Here is a 12,164-nt window from a genome sequence, read left to right on the forward strand (position 1 = left end):
TAAATGACTCCCAGCTACGGTTTACATCTCTTTACTCTTGTCTTCGTTGCCATTCATAACAATGATGAATTTCTAAGTCAATAATTACTCAACTTCTAAAAGGGCCATAACATTAACTTCTCATTAGAGTTCCTCTCCTTTTTGAACACACCTGGCCAGATCTACAGGCCTAGAGTAGCCCAGGAAACACAGACAATTCAGATCAACAAATCTGGCAGCATTCAGCAATAAATTCCTTGTACACAGGTTTCAGTTAACATGACATATGTTAGTTAATATGACATTAAATCAAACTAAAAATATTAGTGCAGAGAATGGCAACTGCAATGAATAGAAAGCTTCTCTGTCGTATTTCTCTTATAAATAGGTTAACCTTGTTCTATCTAACAGGCAAGTTTCCAAGATGGTGAAAGGAATCAAATAATTTCTACAACAATTCATTTTGATGTTCCAGAAATACCTAATTTAATCACCAGTCTTGCTGCCCATCACCTCTCCAATGTATATACCATTGTAAACAAATGTAAAGGACCCAAGAAGAGATCACTATGTAGATAAATCCTGCACAGAATCCTTCTTCCTCCTCTCTTTCTTGTAGAAATCCTGCTACATTCTTCAAGATCTAAATCAAAGGACGTGTCCTACAAAAAACTGCCCCATACTGGCCTCTACCCAAGTAATCAATACTCCCGTTTTCACCAGAACACGTTGCTTGTATTTCTACTAACATATTTATTTCACCCTGCCTCCTAATAAATATGTTTATGTGTCTCCAACTGTAACAGCCTTTGCTTATTCTTCATTACTGATATTAAGTCTGCACTATTTCTGAATCACGGATGGCACCTAATATATCTTAATATACATAAGGCAAGAGACCACCATATCATTTCTTTGTTAACAAAAGTTTGATTCTTCCCAAAACTTTTTTTCATTTATGACTTTAAGGAATAGGTAAAAAATAGGATCCCTCTTTCTCTGCCACCAAATCAGCCCCTACTTCCCAACTTTCTTATTTCTCCCAATGGCAAAACCACTGAGACTTGGAGTCTCCTGTATGTGTTCTATCACCTACACTGCCCCATCTTGTACTAATTCCTCCATAATACCTTTTGCATTTGTTGCCACTACCAACACCCTTCTTCTTTTGCTTTAAGACTATTACAATAGGCTCCTAATAGACACATTTGCACAATCAATACTAACTAAAATAGATCTAATAACAGCCTCAAAATATATGAAGCAAAAAAAACCCCAAAAACGGACACACATATACACAATCAAAGTAAATACCTAGGTAGTTTAACCATCCTCTATCAGTTATTGATAGAAGTAGACAAAATCAGTAGGGATACAGAAATCACCAGGGACGGAGAACATTATGAAACAATTTGACATAACTGATATTTATAAAATATTTCATATTAAATGCAGAACATAACTTGCTTTTAAGTACGCATGGAAAATTCAATTGGACAGACCACATTTGGGGCCATAAAACAGGTCCTGGTAAATTTCAAAGGATCAAAATTATGGAGAGTATATTCTATGACCACAAGGGTATTAAGTTAGAAATCAGTAAAAAAATATGCCAAAAACTCTCCACATAATACTTCTGAAATATCCATAGGTCAAAGAAGAAATCACAAGAGAAATATTTTCTCATTCAAACTAAATGAAACGAAAACATGACATTGAATCATTTGTGGAATACATTTCAAGTATTGCTAATATAGAAATTTAGAACTTTAATGACAATATTAAGAAAGATAGGTATTAAAATAAGGCTTCTGACTTAAGAATCCAGAGAAAAAAGCAAATGATACACGAAGTAAGTAAAAGAAGGGAAATTAAAAATAAAAGTAGAGATCAACATTAAAAAGCCAAATAGAAAAAAACTTAAATGCAAAGGCTGTTTCTTTGAAAATATTAATAAAATCAAAATCTTCAGCAAGACTTATTAAGGATAAAAGAAAATTACCAGTATCAGGACTATAATAGGAAGCATCAGTACAGATCTTACAGAAATTAAAAGAATATAAAAGGGAATATTATGAGAAATCTTAAGCCAACAAATTTGACAACTTAGATGATATGAGCAAATACACTGAAAGGCAGACATTACTAAAACTGACTCAAGAAGAAGAAAAAATTCTGAATAGCTGTATAGCTACTAAAGAATTTGAGTTTGAAATTTAAAGCCTTACCCAAATGAAAACTACAGGCCCAGAAGGCTTCATTAATGAATTCTATCATGCATTTAAAAAGAAATAATACACACTTTATACAAATGTTTCCAAAAGTAAAAGGGAAACACAACTTATTTTAAGAGTTCATTGTTATGGTAACATGCAAATCAGATAAAGACAGTACAAGAAAAAAAGCTACAGAACAATATTCCTCATGAACATAGATGCAAAAATTCTTAACAATTAATAAATCAAATCCAGCCATATATATAAATGGGAAAATACATTTTGACAAAGTAGAGTTGACCCCAGGAATATAAGGTTAGTTTAATACGTACTGAAGGTCCCATCCAGTTAAGACAAAAAGATAAAAAAGAAAAAAATACCCACCAGGAGAAGCAAAAACTGTTCTTATTTGTAGGTGATATGATTATTTACAAAGAAAACCCTAAGTGCTAAGAAATCAAAAATGATAAAAAACAGCTACTATAACTAATAAATGAGCTTTACACAGTTAAAGAATATAAGGTTACAACACACAAAAATATCAATTGTATTTCTATATACTTGAAAAGAATGCTGGAAAGTCAAGTTTTGAAATGTCATTTAATGTAACATCATAAATCAGAAAAAATTGGGAATAAATTTGAAAAAAATGTTCAAGACCTATCTGCTGAAAAGTATAAAATATCCATAAGTAAAGTTAAAAACCTAAATAAATGTATAGATATACCATGTTCATGGATTGGACTACTCAATATCAAGATGTCCATTCTTAAATGTGTACATTTAACAGTCTTATTAAAACACTAGTAGATTCTTTAAAAAAAACCAAAAAACAAAAAACTGACAAGCTGATTCTAAGATTAATAAAGGAATCCAAATGCTCTATGGATACAAAACAAGGAATAAATTTTTATTAAATTTGCACAGTAGAAATAAACGAAACACCTTGAGAAATTATAACCTTTATAACTTATCTTCTGAGGCTTTTATGAAAAAGCTGGGCATTTAAACATAATTATTTCAGGGCACAAATATTTGGTTCTTTGCTTTTGGTTTTGTCCTCCTAAGAGTTATAGGTATTTATAATATACTATTGCATTAATCCTTATATAAGAAAATAATCTACTGGGTGATAATATTGATAATATTTACTAAAAGAAAAACCAGTTTGCAATCTAGTGTTTTTAAATAGTCTATAACACGTATAGAGATCATACAATGTTTTATCTATAAAGTCCATAATTAGATTCTATTGTACTGTCATTAATATATATATATGTATATATATATATATGAGAGAGAGGCATCCTCTGACTTCTACTACTAGCAGTTTACATCTTTCAATTGCACTATAGCAGCAGTTTGCAATGGATGGTTTAGGAACCATCCAAGATCCCTTATTAGCAATACTGAGATATTACTTGCCTTTTTTCACACTCAAGTTCTCATAAATGTACAGTTCAGTTTTTCCACAGGTTACATGACGTGGAATATAACAATGGAATCAGAAGCAAACATGAAAATGCAGCTGTCTTCTTTAAAGACAGCAATGAAAGAGATTTACGAAAGTGCAAAACAATGCCATCATCAGTATTTTTGTACTGGAAGTAGTTAAATGTCATTCATTTTTATGTTAATAATGTAATGGGTTTATTATTATTTTAAAGGAATTAATATTTTTAAATGCTCAGTTTCAACTTTTAATATGATAGATATTAATGCATATAACATACAGTGATTAAAGCTCTTTGAGCTCTCAAAAATGTTACAAATGTAAAGTGGTCCTGATACCAAAAAAATCTGAGAATCACTGCATATAGCAATAAATAATTTTTAACTGGTACCTGTAGAAGGAATAATCCTGATAACTAAAATGAAAAACCAAAAACAATTTTTAGGGGGCTATCATATGTTAATATATTAATTTTCTCAGTGAGACATCTATTAAGCCTCTTTCTGGTTCTTTAATTAATAAAGTTCACCAATAAAGAAAAGACCTAAGGCCAACACAACATCAGAAACACATAGGATTTCCATACATAATGCTGCTTTTCTTCTTCCCATCATGATGTATCCCTAGTAGAACCAAAAACAAAAGCAGTTTTCCAAAGTTCTTGTCTAACTTTTAAAGTATTGCCTACATATTAAACATATTAAACCCTGCCCCCTGCTCTCCCAAACTCTTATTCTCCTACTTCATTGTTTGCACCATTGTGCTTATAACCTTCTAATAAATAATTTACCTATGCATTACATTTATTTGCTGTCATTTCGCTCTCTACAATGTAAGCTAAATAAGAGGATTTTTTTTTTTTGCTTCATTCATGATGTAGCCTCAGTACTTTTAATAGTGCCCAAGACAAAACAGGCACAGAGTAAATATTTATTGAATAAATTAATGAATATTGTACCAAAGTAAAATATAAACTTCAGCATTTTATCAGGGAAGAACAAACGTCTGACCAAATTAATACTTGCAAATGGCAACAGACACAGTGCTGTGTACACAGGAGAGATGCACGAGCTGAAGGAAAAGCTCTCAGGGAGAACAGCTTTCTCTTCTGCACCCAGAAATGAAGACAGATGCAGAGACGAGAGACAGGGAAGGAGAGGGATTTGGAAATAATCCAAAGTAGAGACAAGAGAAATAGGTTTTTCTTTCAAATCCTAGGATTCCACAAATACAAAGAAAAATAAGAGTACAAACAGCTAACACACCTCTTTTCTCCTGGTGTATTTCTTCCAGAAGCTGCTCTTGTCTTTCTATCTGTTCAAAGAGACACTGGAGCTCAGATTCCTTGTTTTCCGTCATATTCCTCAGCTGTTGTCTGCACAGCATCAGCTGGTGCCGCAGATTTTTTTCTCGGTTTTCTCTCTCTTTCAGTTCCTCACAGAGCCATTGAAGTTTAGTCTAAAAAAATGACATTTATATATCTCATTTTTTAAAAATCTAGAAAACAGTAACATTTCAAAACATGAGGGAAAAGTCATGCTAATCTGAACAAATATAGATAATAAAAAATTTAAGCAAAATAAAAAGTACCCTTAATATTTTAATTTGATAATGATTTATTAGTTAAAAGTTGGTATAGAAATTAAGCCATGATTTTCTTGGATGTTTATAAAATATTTGATATTCACTATCATCTTTGGAAAGGCAATACTATGGAAAAGTTTGGCCTACTGAACTTGCGATCATAATACAATTTTCTCCCTAATGTGATATATAAAGCTGTTTAGTACATTCTTAAGCATTTTTAAAGTAAAAAGTACCCCAGAATAGAACACTACAGACTTGTCACAAAAGAGAGTTTGAATTCAGATTTGTTCCTTCAAAAAAAGACGTCAAAAAGAATGAAATCTTGCCATTTGCAACAACGTGGATGGAACTAAAAGGTATTATGCAAAGCAAAATAAGTCAGTCAGAGAAAGAGAAATACCATATGATTTCACTCATATGTGGAATTTAAGAAACAAAACAGATGAACATAAGGGAAGGGAAGGAAAATAAAATAAGATGAAAATAGAGAGGGAGGCAAACCTTAAGAGATGGGGAATTCCAGGAAACAAACTGAGGGTTGCTGGAGGGGAGGTGGGTGAGGGGTGGGGGGTTAACTGGGAGATGTTAACTACATTGAATTTAAATGAAGAATTTTTAAATAAAAAAATAATAATAAAATAAAATTTTTAAAAAAGATAAAATTCCTAGGTTTGGTTCCTAAAAATGCATATCCCCAAGGGTCCAGCTAATCATGTAGCGATATTCTATATAGTATAAGTGAGATAAAGTCAGTTTTTGTCCACATTTAAAAGACTAGGAAATTTAATTGAAGCAACTCCCTTTTTCATAGACTCTAACCTCACCGTCTTTATTACTTAGATATTTAAATCAGGGATGAGGAAAAACAAATCTTCCACCTTCACTAAAACAGGATTTCAGACAGCTCTTAGGGCCTTACCAAGTAAGGCTACCCTTCAAATTCTAGTTGATTTTAAATAATCTAAAACCGTCTTTATTTCCATAAGAAGCAAAATAAAGGAAGCAGTGGACCAAACAGGAAAACTAGGTTAAGCTAAGGGATAATTTCCCTGAACAGCATTCATCAGTAAGCAGGACAGTTCTAGGCCTCCAGAAACCTAGGAGGTTCTCAGGATATGCCACAGTACATTAAAACTGGCTGTTATAGTTTAGCCTATGATAAAATGGGACTGGTATATGGCCCCTAAACTGGGGGCTCCCCACATATATAAGTTTTCAAACACCTCCAGAACTGACCTCTGGTCAGAAGGTCTGTCTAGCAGACAGTATCTCTAGGACATAGAACAAATATCATCACTAGTCAAATTGTGGAAAAATTATGTACTAATATTGTAAGGCAAACAATGCATAGCATGTGAATGTGTTAAGTGAAGGGAAATCACGCTTGTAAAGGCAAAACCTGGATCACATTTATTATAAATGCTCATCAAAAACAAAGTGGGGGACTGCACAGAAGTTCCATTTCCAGAATGAGGGCAGGAGGAGTTCTGCGAAGCTGCTCTTAAATGAAAATGTTAGGTAGAAGCTAGATATGAGCAGTGGAAGGAACACACCGTGTGTGACAAAAGCTCCACTCCACATTCCAGAAGGGTATTGCCAAGAAGACAGGGCTCCCTCTATCCCCAGTCCACAGTCAAGTTATATGGTATTGTGGCATAGTAAGAAGTAGACACTTGGTCTTTGTTCCTAATTCTTGGCACAGAGCTCCTAAAGTCCTTGGAACGTCCACAGTAAGAATGTCCTTTGTTATTCATAATAAGCTCTTGGATTAGAGTTCAAGCTAATGCGTGGTTTAGGGTGGGGTCACTGGATAGCCTCAGGATGGGACCGGTGATGAGAGATTTGGAACTTTCAGCCCTACCGTTCAACCTCTAGGAAGTGGGGATACAGGGGGGCCACTGGAGATTAAGTTCTATAAAAATTCTTGAACAATGAGACTTGATTAGCTTCCACATCAGTGAACACATCACTGGCGTGCCAGGAGTGTGAAATACCCCCAAACTCTATGCAGACTCTTTGGGACCTTACCCTATATAACCTCTTCATCCGGCTGCTTATTTCTATTCTTCATAAATAAACTGGTACTTGTAAGTAAAGTATTTCCCTTAGATCTAGGAGCCATTACAGCAAATTACTAAACCTGAGGAGAAAGCAATGGGAACCCCTCCCTAATTTGTAGCCAGGTCAGATGGAAGTGTAAGTAACCTAGGGATCCATTACTTGTGATTGGCATCTGAATTCGGTGCAGATGGGTCTGAGTCCTTAACCTGTGGTATCTGCTAACTCTGGGTAGTTCATGTCAGAACTGAATAAAATTGTAGGACACCCAGTTGGCATCTGCAGAGAACTGGAGAAATTATCTCATGTGGAAAACTCACACAGTTGGAGTAAGAAATGCTGTGAGTAGAAACAGAACATAATAGTAGGTATTATGGACTAGAAGGGCAGACCACTCGAATTATTCATTTTCACAGATCTGATTTGTGTCCTGGCTAAAGTCCTGGCAAGTGTAGTGGAGACACTATGGATTCCCTCCCCACCAACCCCTCGCTGATAGGGTGGCCACTCTACCTCAGACACAGCAGCCTGAGAATACTGGGGTCCAAAATGCCATTTCCACAGATATCTTATAAGAATTAGGGACAAAAGCCACATGATCATATCAAAAGGTTCAGGAAGAGTGTATGATGAAATTCAACACCTATTCACAATAAAGTCATTCAACAAACTAGGAATAGAAGGGAACTTTCTCAACCTGATAAAACATATCCATGAACAACTCATAACTATTATCATACTTAATGGTTAAAGACTGAATGCTTTCTCCCTAAGCTCATAAACAAGAAAAGAATGTCTGTTCTCACTACTTCTAACATTGTATTAAGAGGTCATGGCAGGGCAACTATATAGGAAAATATCAATATACATAAATACTTGTATTTCTATACACTTGAATCGATTGAATGATCAACCCAAAAATAAAGTTAAAAAGGTAATCATGTTCATAATAACATCAAAAGAACGCTTCATAACATACTTTTTAAAAGAAGTGTAAAACTTATACTCTGAAAACTGCAAAACACTATTGAAAAAATTTAAAGAAGACTTAAATAAATGAGAAGACACTCCATATGTACATATATCACAAGACTTAATACCTTTAAGACAGAAACAGTCCCCAAACTGATCTATAGATTCAATGAAACTGCTATCAAAATCACCACTGGCATTTTGGAGAAATTGACAAGGAGATCTTAAATTTCATATGGATATTTGAGGGATCCAGAATAGCCAAAAACAGGTGTTGAAAAAAAAGAACAAAGCTGGAGGAGTCTTAACACTTAACTGATTTCGAAGCTGACTAGAAAGCTGTAATAATCAAGGCAGTGTGGTACTGGCATTAGAATAGACACAGATCAATGGAATTGAATTGAGAGTCCAGAAATAAACCCATATATACATGGTCAATTGATTTTCAACAAGGCTTCCAAAACAATTTGATGAGGAAATATTGGTCTTTTCAACCAACAGTTCTGGGACAACTGAATATCCACATACAAAAGAATGGAATTGGACCCATACTACATACCATACACAAAAATAACTCAAAAGGGATCAAAGACCTAAATTAAGAACTAAAAATAGCAGATTCCTAAAAGAGAGCACAGGGATAAGTCTTTGTAACCTTGGTTTGGCAATGACTTCTTAGATATGACACCAAAAGCACAAGCAACCAAAGAAAAAAGCTGATAAACTGGACTTTACCAAAATTAAAAACATGTGCTTCAAATATCACATCAACACAGTGAAAAGACACCCAATGAACAGGAGAAAATATCTGTAGATCATATATCTGAGAGAACTATCTAAGATACATAAAGAACTCAGTAATAAAAAGACAAATAATGAAATGAGCAAGAGACATTTCTTCAAGGATACACAAATAGCCAATAATCACATGAAATGATGTTCAATATCATTAACCATCACAGAAATGCAAATCAAAACCACAATGAGATTCCATTTCACACCCAGCAGGATAGCTAGAATCAAAAAGACAGATGGTAACAACTGCTGGTGTGTGTGTGGAGGAATTAGAATTCTTATTTAATGGTGGTAGGAGTGTTCCATCATGGTGCAGCCACTTTGGAAAACAATCGGCCATTCTTCAAAAGGTTAAATGCAGTTACCACATAACCCAGCAATTCTCTTAAGTATATATTTAAGGGAAATGAAAATATGTTCATGAAAAAACTTCAACTCGAATGTTCATAGCAGCATTATTCATGAGATGCAAGAAATGGAAATAACCCAAAGGAACATCAACTGATAAATGGATGAATGAAAAGTGGTGAATCCATACAATGGACTACTATTTAGCAAGGAAGTACTAATACATGCTACAATACAGATGAACCTTGAAAACATTCTGCTGAATGAAAGAAGTCATTCATAAAGGACCACATATTGTATGATTCAATTTGTAGGAAATGTCTAGAACTGGCAAATCTATAGAGATAGAAAGCAAATTACTTGTTAACCGGGGCTGGGGTGGGGGTGGGGGAATGAGTGGAATGGACAGATTTAGGAGATGATGGCTAAAGGGTCCATGTTTTCTTTTTGGGGTGATAAAATGTTCTAAAATTCATTGTGGTTATGGTTTCACACTTCTGTGAATACACTAAAAACTACTGAATGGTACATTCTAAATAGATGAATTGTATGGTATGTGAATTATATCTCAATTCAGCTGTTATTTAACAAAAAAACAAAAAACAAACAAAATAAGAGATGAAATAAGAGGGGACAGGAAAACAAAGCTAAAATTAAACCTCCTTACAGAGATGAGATCTGGCTTTAGTACCTGCTACATAATTTATAGGCCCCTGTCTTATCTGAATGTCACTGGGTAAATACAGGAAGTCTCCAACTTAAATTATGATTGCAAAAATTTAATGAGGACTGCTTCATTTCCCAATATCCACTTTGAAATACCCATGCAAATACAAAAAGATAAAAAGCTTCCTTAGGACAGGAAACCAGGAAGTCAACTCTTTGCTAGATAAAAGGAGCACATTCTACTACAACTTTTCTCTAAATAAGGCACTGAGGCAGAATATAGGGTCGACGGTGAGGGTGAGTGATATACGACCATCTCCATCTAACCACAGTATGAGAGAGACACAAGAAAGTGAATTGGACTGTTCTTTAGAAAGCTTGCTCTTTGTATAGAGTGAAGCCCAAACTGGAGACTAGATAGAATTCAAGAGACTGTTACCAATATTCGAAACAAGAGAAAATGGTAAGGAATGGACCTGTGTGTGTGTGTGTGTGTGTGTTCATGTTTGTAGGTGAGCACACACACTACAACTAATACAGCGCTCTGCACATAGTGAGGAAAGGACACATGCAAGTAGATTTCCTACTTACTCCATCCCAATCCTTGACCTGTGCTCAGTACCATTGCTATGGGTTGATAATGGAGAAACAACAAATCTCTTTTGTCATAAAAATAATCCTACTGGTTCTGACAAAAGCAAAAGGATAACACACACACACACACACACACACACACAAAATCTCTGAAACAAAGCATTAATCAGGTTTGGTAATGTGTTATGGACTAATCATGTCCCTCTCAGGTTTGTATGTTGAAGTCTTAATCCTCAGTGTGACTGTATTTGTAGACAGTGCCTTTAGGGAGGCAGGCAATAAAAGTTAAAGGAGGTTACTACCACAGAGGGGCCCTAATCCTACAGAACTGGTATCCTTATAAGAAGAGACACTGTCTCCTGACACTCCCAATTCTTCCAGTAATACTCTCAATCCCCCAAATGCCCCTCCCACCAACATGAAAAGTGGCCATCTACAAGCCGGGAAGAGGCCTCACCAAAAACTGACCCTGGAACCTTGATCTTGGACATCTAGGCTCCGAAACTGTGAGAAAATACCTATTTTATCTGTTGTTTAAGCCACCTAGTTTGTGATATTTTATTATAGCAGACCGAGCAGACTAATATAACATGACCTATGGCTTCAGTTTATTCCTATAAAGCCTTTATTCCATCACCATACAAAATTTAAAAATAGGTTATAGTTAGATGCTTATTATGAATTGAATATGTAAGATATATTATTAATTCTACAAAACAAAATATCAACTTATGGAAATTTAATCAACCAATAGTCAATTATGAGAATCAGTGTTTGTTAGAGAAACACCCAACATCTTTCATTAAGTGTGTTAGAGAAACAGCTGGGAACACAGTATAGGAAAAACTTTACCAATTCCAAATAATAATTAGCTGACAAGGCTATTAATCACAGTGCAAACACCATTCTATTAACCACTCACAAGAGCATCTTAAAGTATTCCATAATAGGCTCATTCATTTAACTACATCAAGTATTGCTAAATTAACTAAAATAGAGGAAGAATTTCTAAATAAGGCAGTTTTTTACCTTCATAGTTGACAGCTTGCAATTAGGTGGGAATAAGTATCTAGTAAAACAATCAAAATGATCTTTTTAATCTGTAAGAATCCCCTAGTGAGGTTTAGTGTAATAATACACTAAAGTCATTAAGGAATGACTCAAAGCTAAAACCTAGGGAAACAGAAAATTTGAATAAAAAGATTATAGCTGATAGAGTTAGCAATTATATAAAGACCCATAATTTTGCTGCTTTTAACTACTATACTTCCTTTGCCAAAACTCAAGAAACAATTCTGAGAGGAAATGTTTATAGAAGAACCAAAGGTAAAGGAAGAGAATGGCAATTCTGAAGAACGTGGCAGTCCACCAAAACAAGAATTAAACTGGAAGTACAAAATTCAAACCCAAAGCAACTTCAAAATATAATTCTTTTGGTAATATTCTCCACATTTCTACATAGTTATGAACACAATTCAAGAAGAAAGAAAAAATAT

At 34.4% G+C, this 12,164-nt stretch overlaps 1 protein-coding gene across 9 annotated transcripts in view; it reads right to left on the reverse strand.

Moving 5' to 3' along the window:
• Positions 1-12,164, reverse strand: part of CEP128 (centrosomal protein 128) — a 396,639-nt gene that overhangs the window by 223,298 nt on the left and 161,177 nt on the right. For all 9 annotated transcript variants that reach the window (XM_034642093.1, XM_034642096.1, XM_034642091.1 and 6 more), the window contains one exon: positions 4,914-5,106. In XM_034642093.1, the coding sequence (XP_034497984.1) occupies positions 4,914-5,106 (193 nt within the window). The remainder of the gene's footprint in view (positions 1-4,913; positions 5,107-12,164) is intronic.

Source organism: Ailuropoda melanoleuca, chromosome 14 (assembly GCF_002007445.2).
Source record: "Ailuropoda melanoleuca isolate Jingjing chromosome 14, ASM200744v2, whole genome shotgun sequence".
NCBI lineage: Eukaryota > Metazoa > Chordata > Mammalia > Carnivora > Ursidae > Ailuropoda > Ailuropoda melanoleuca.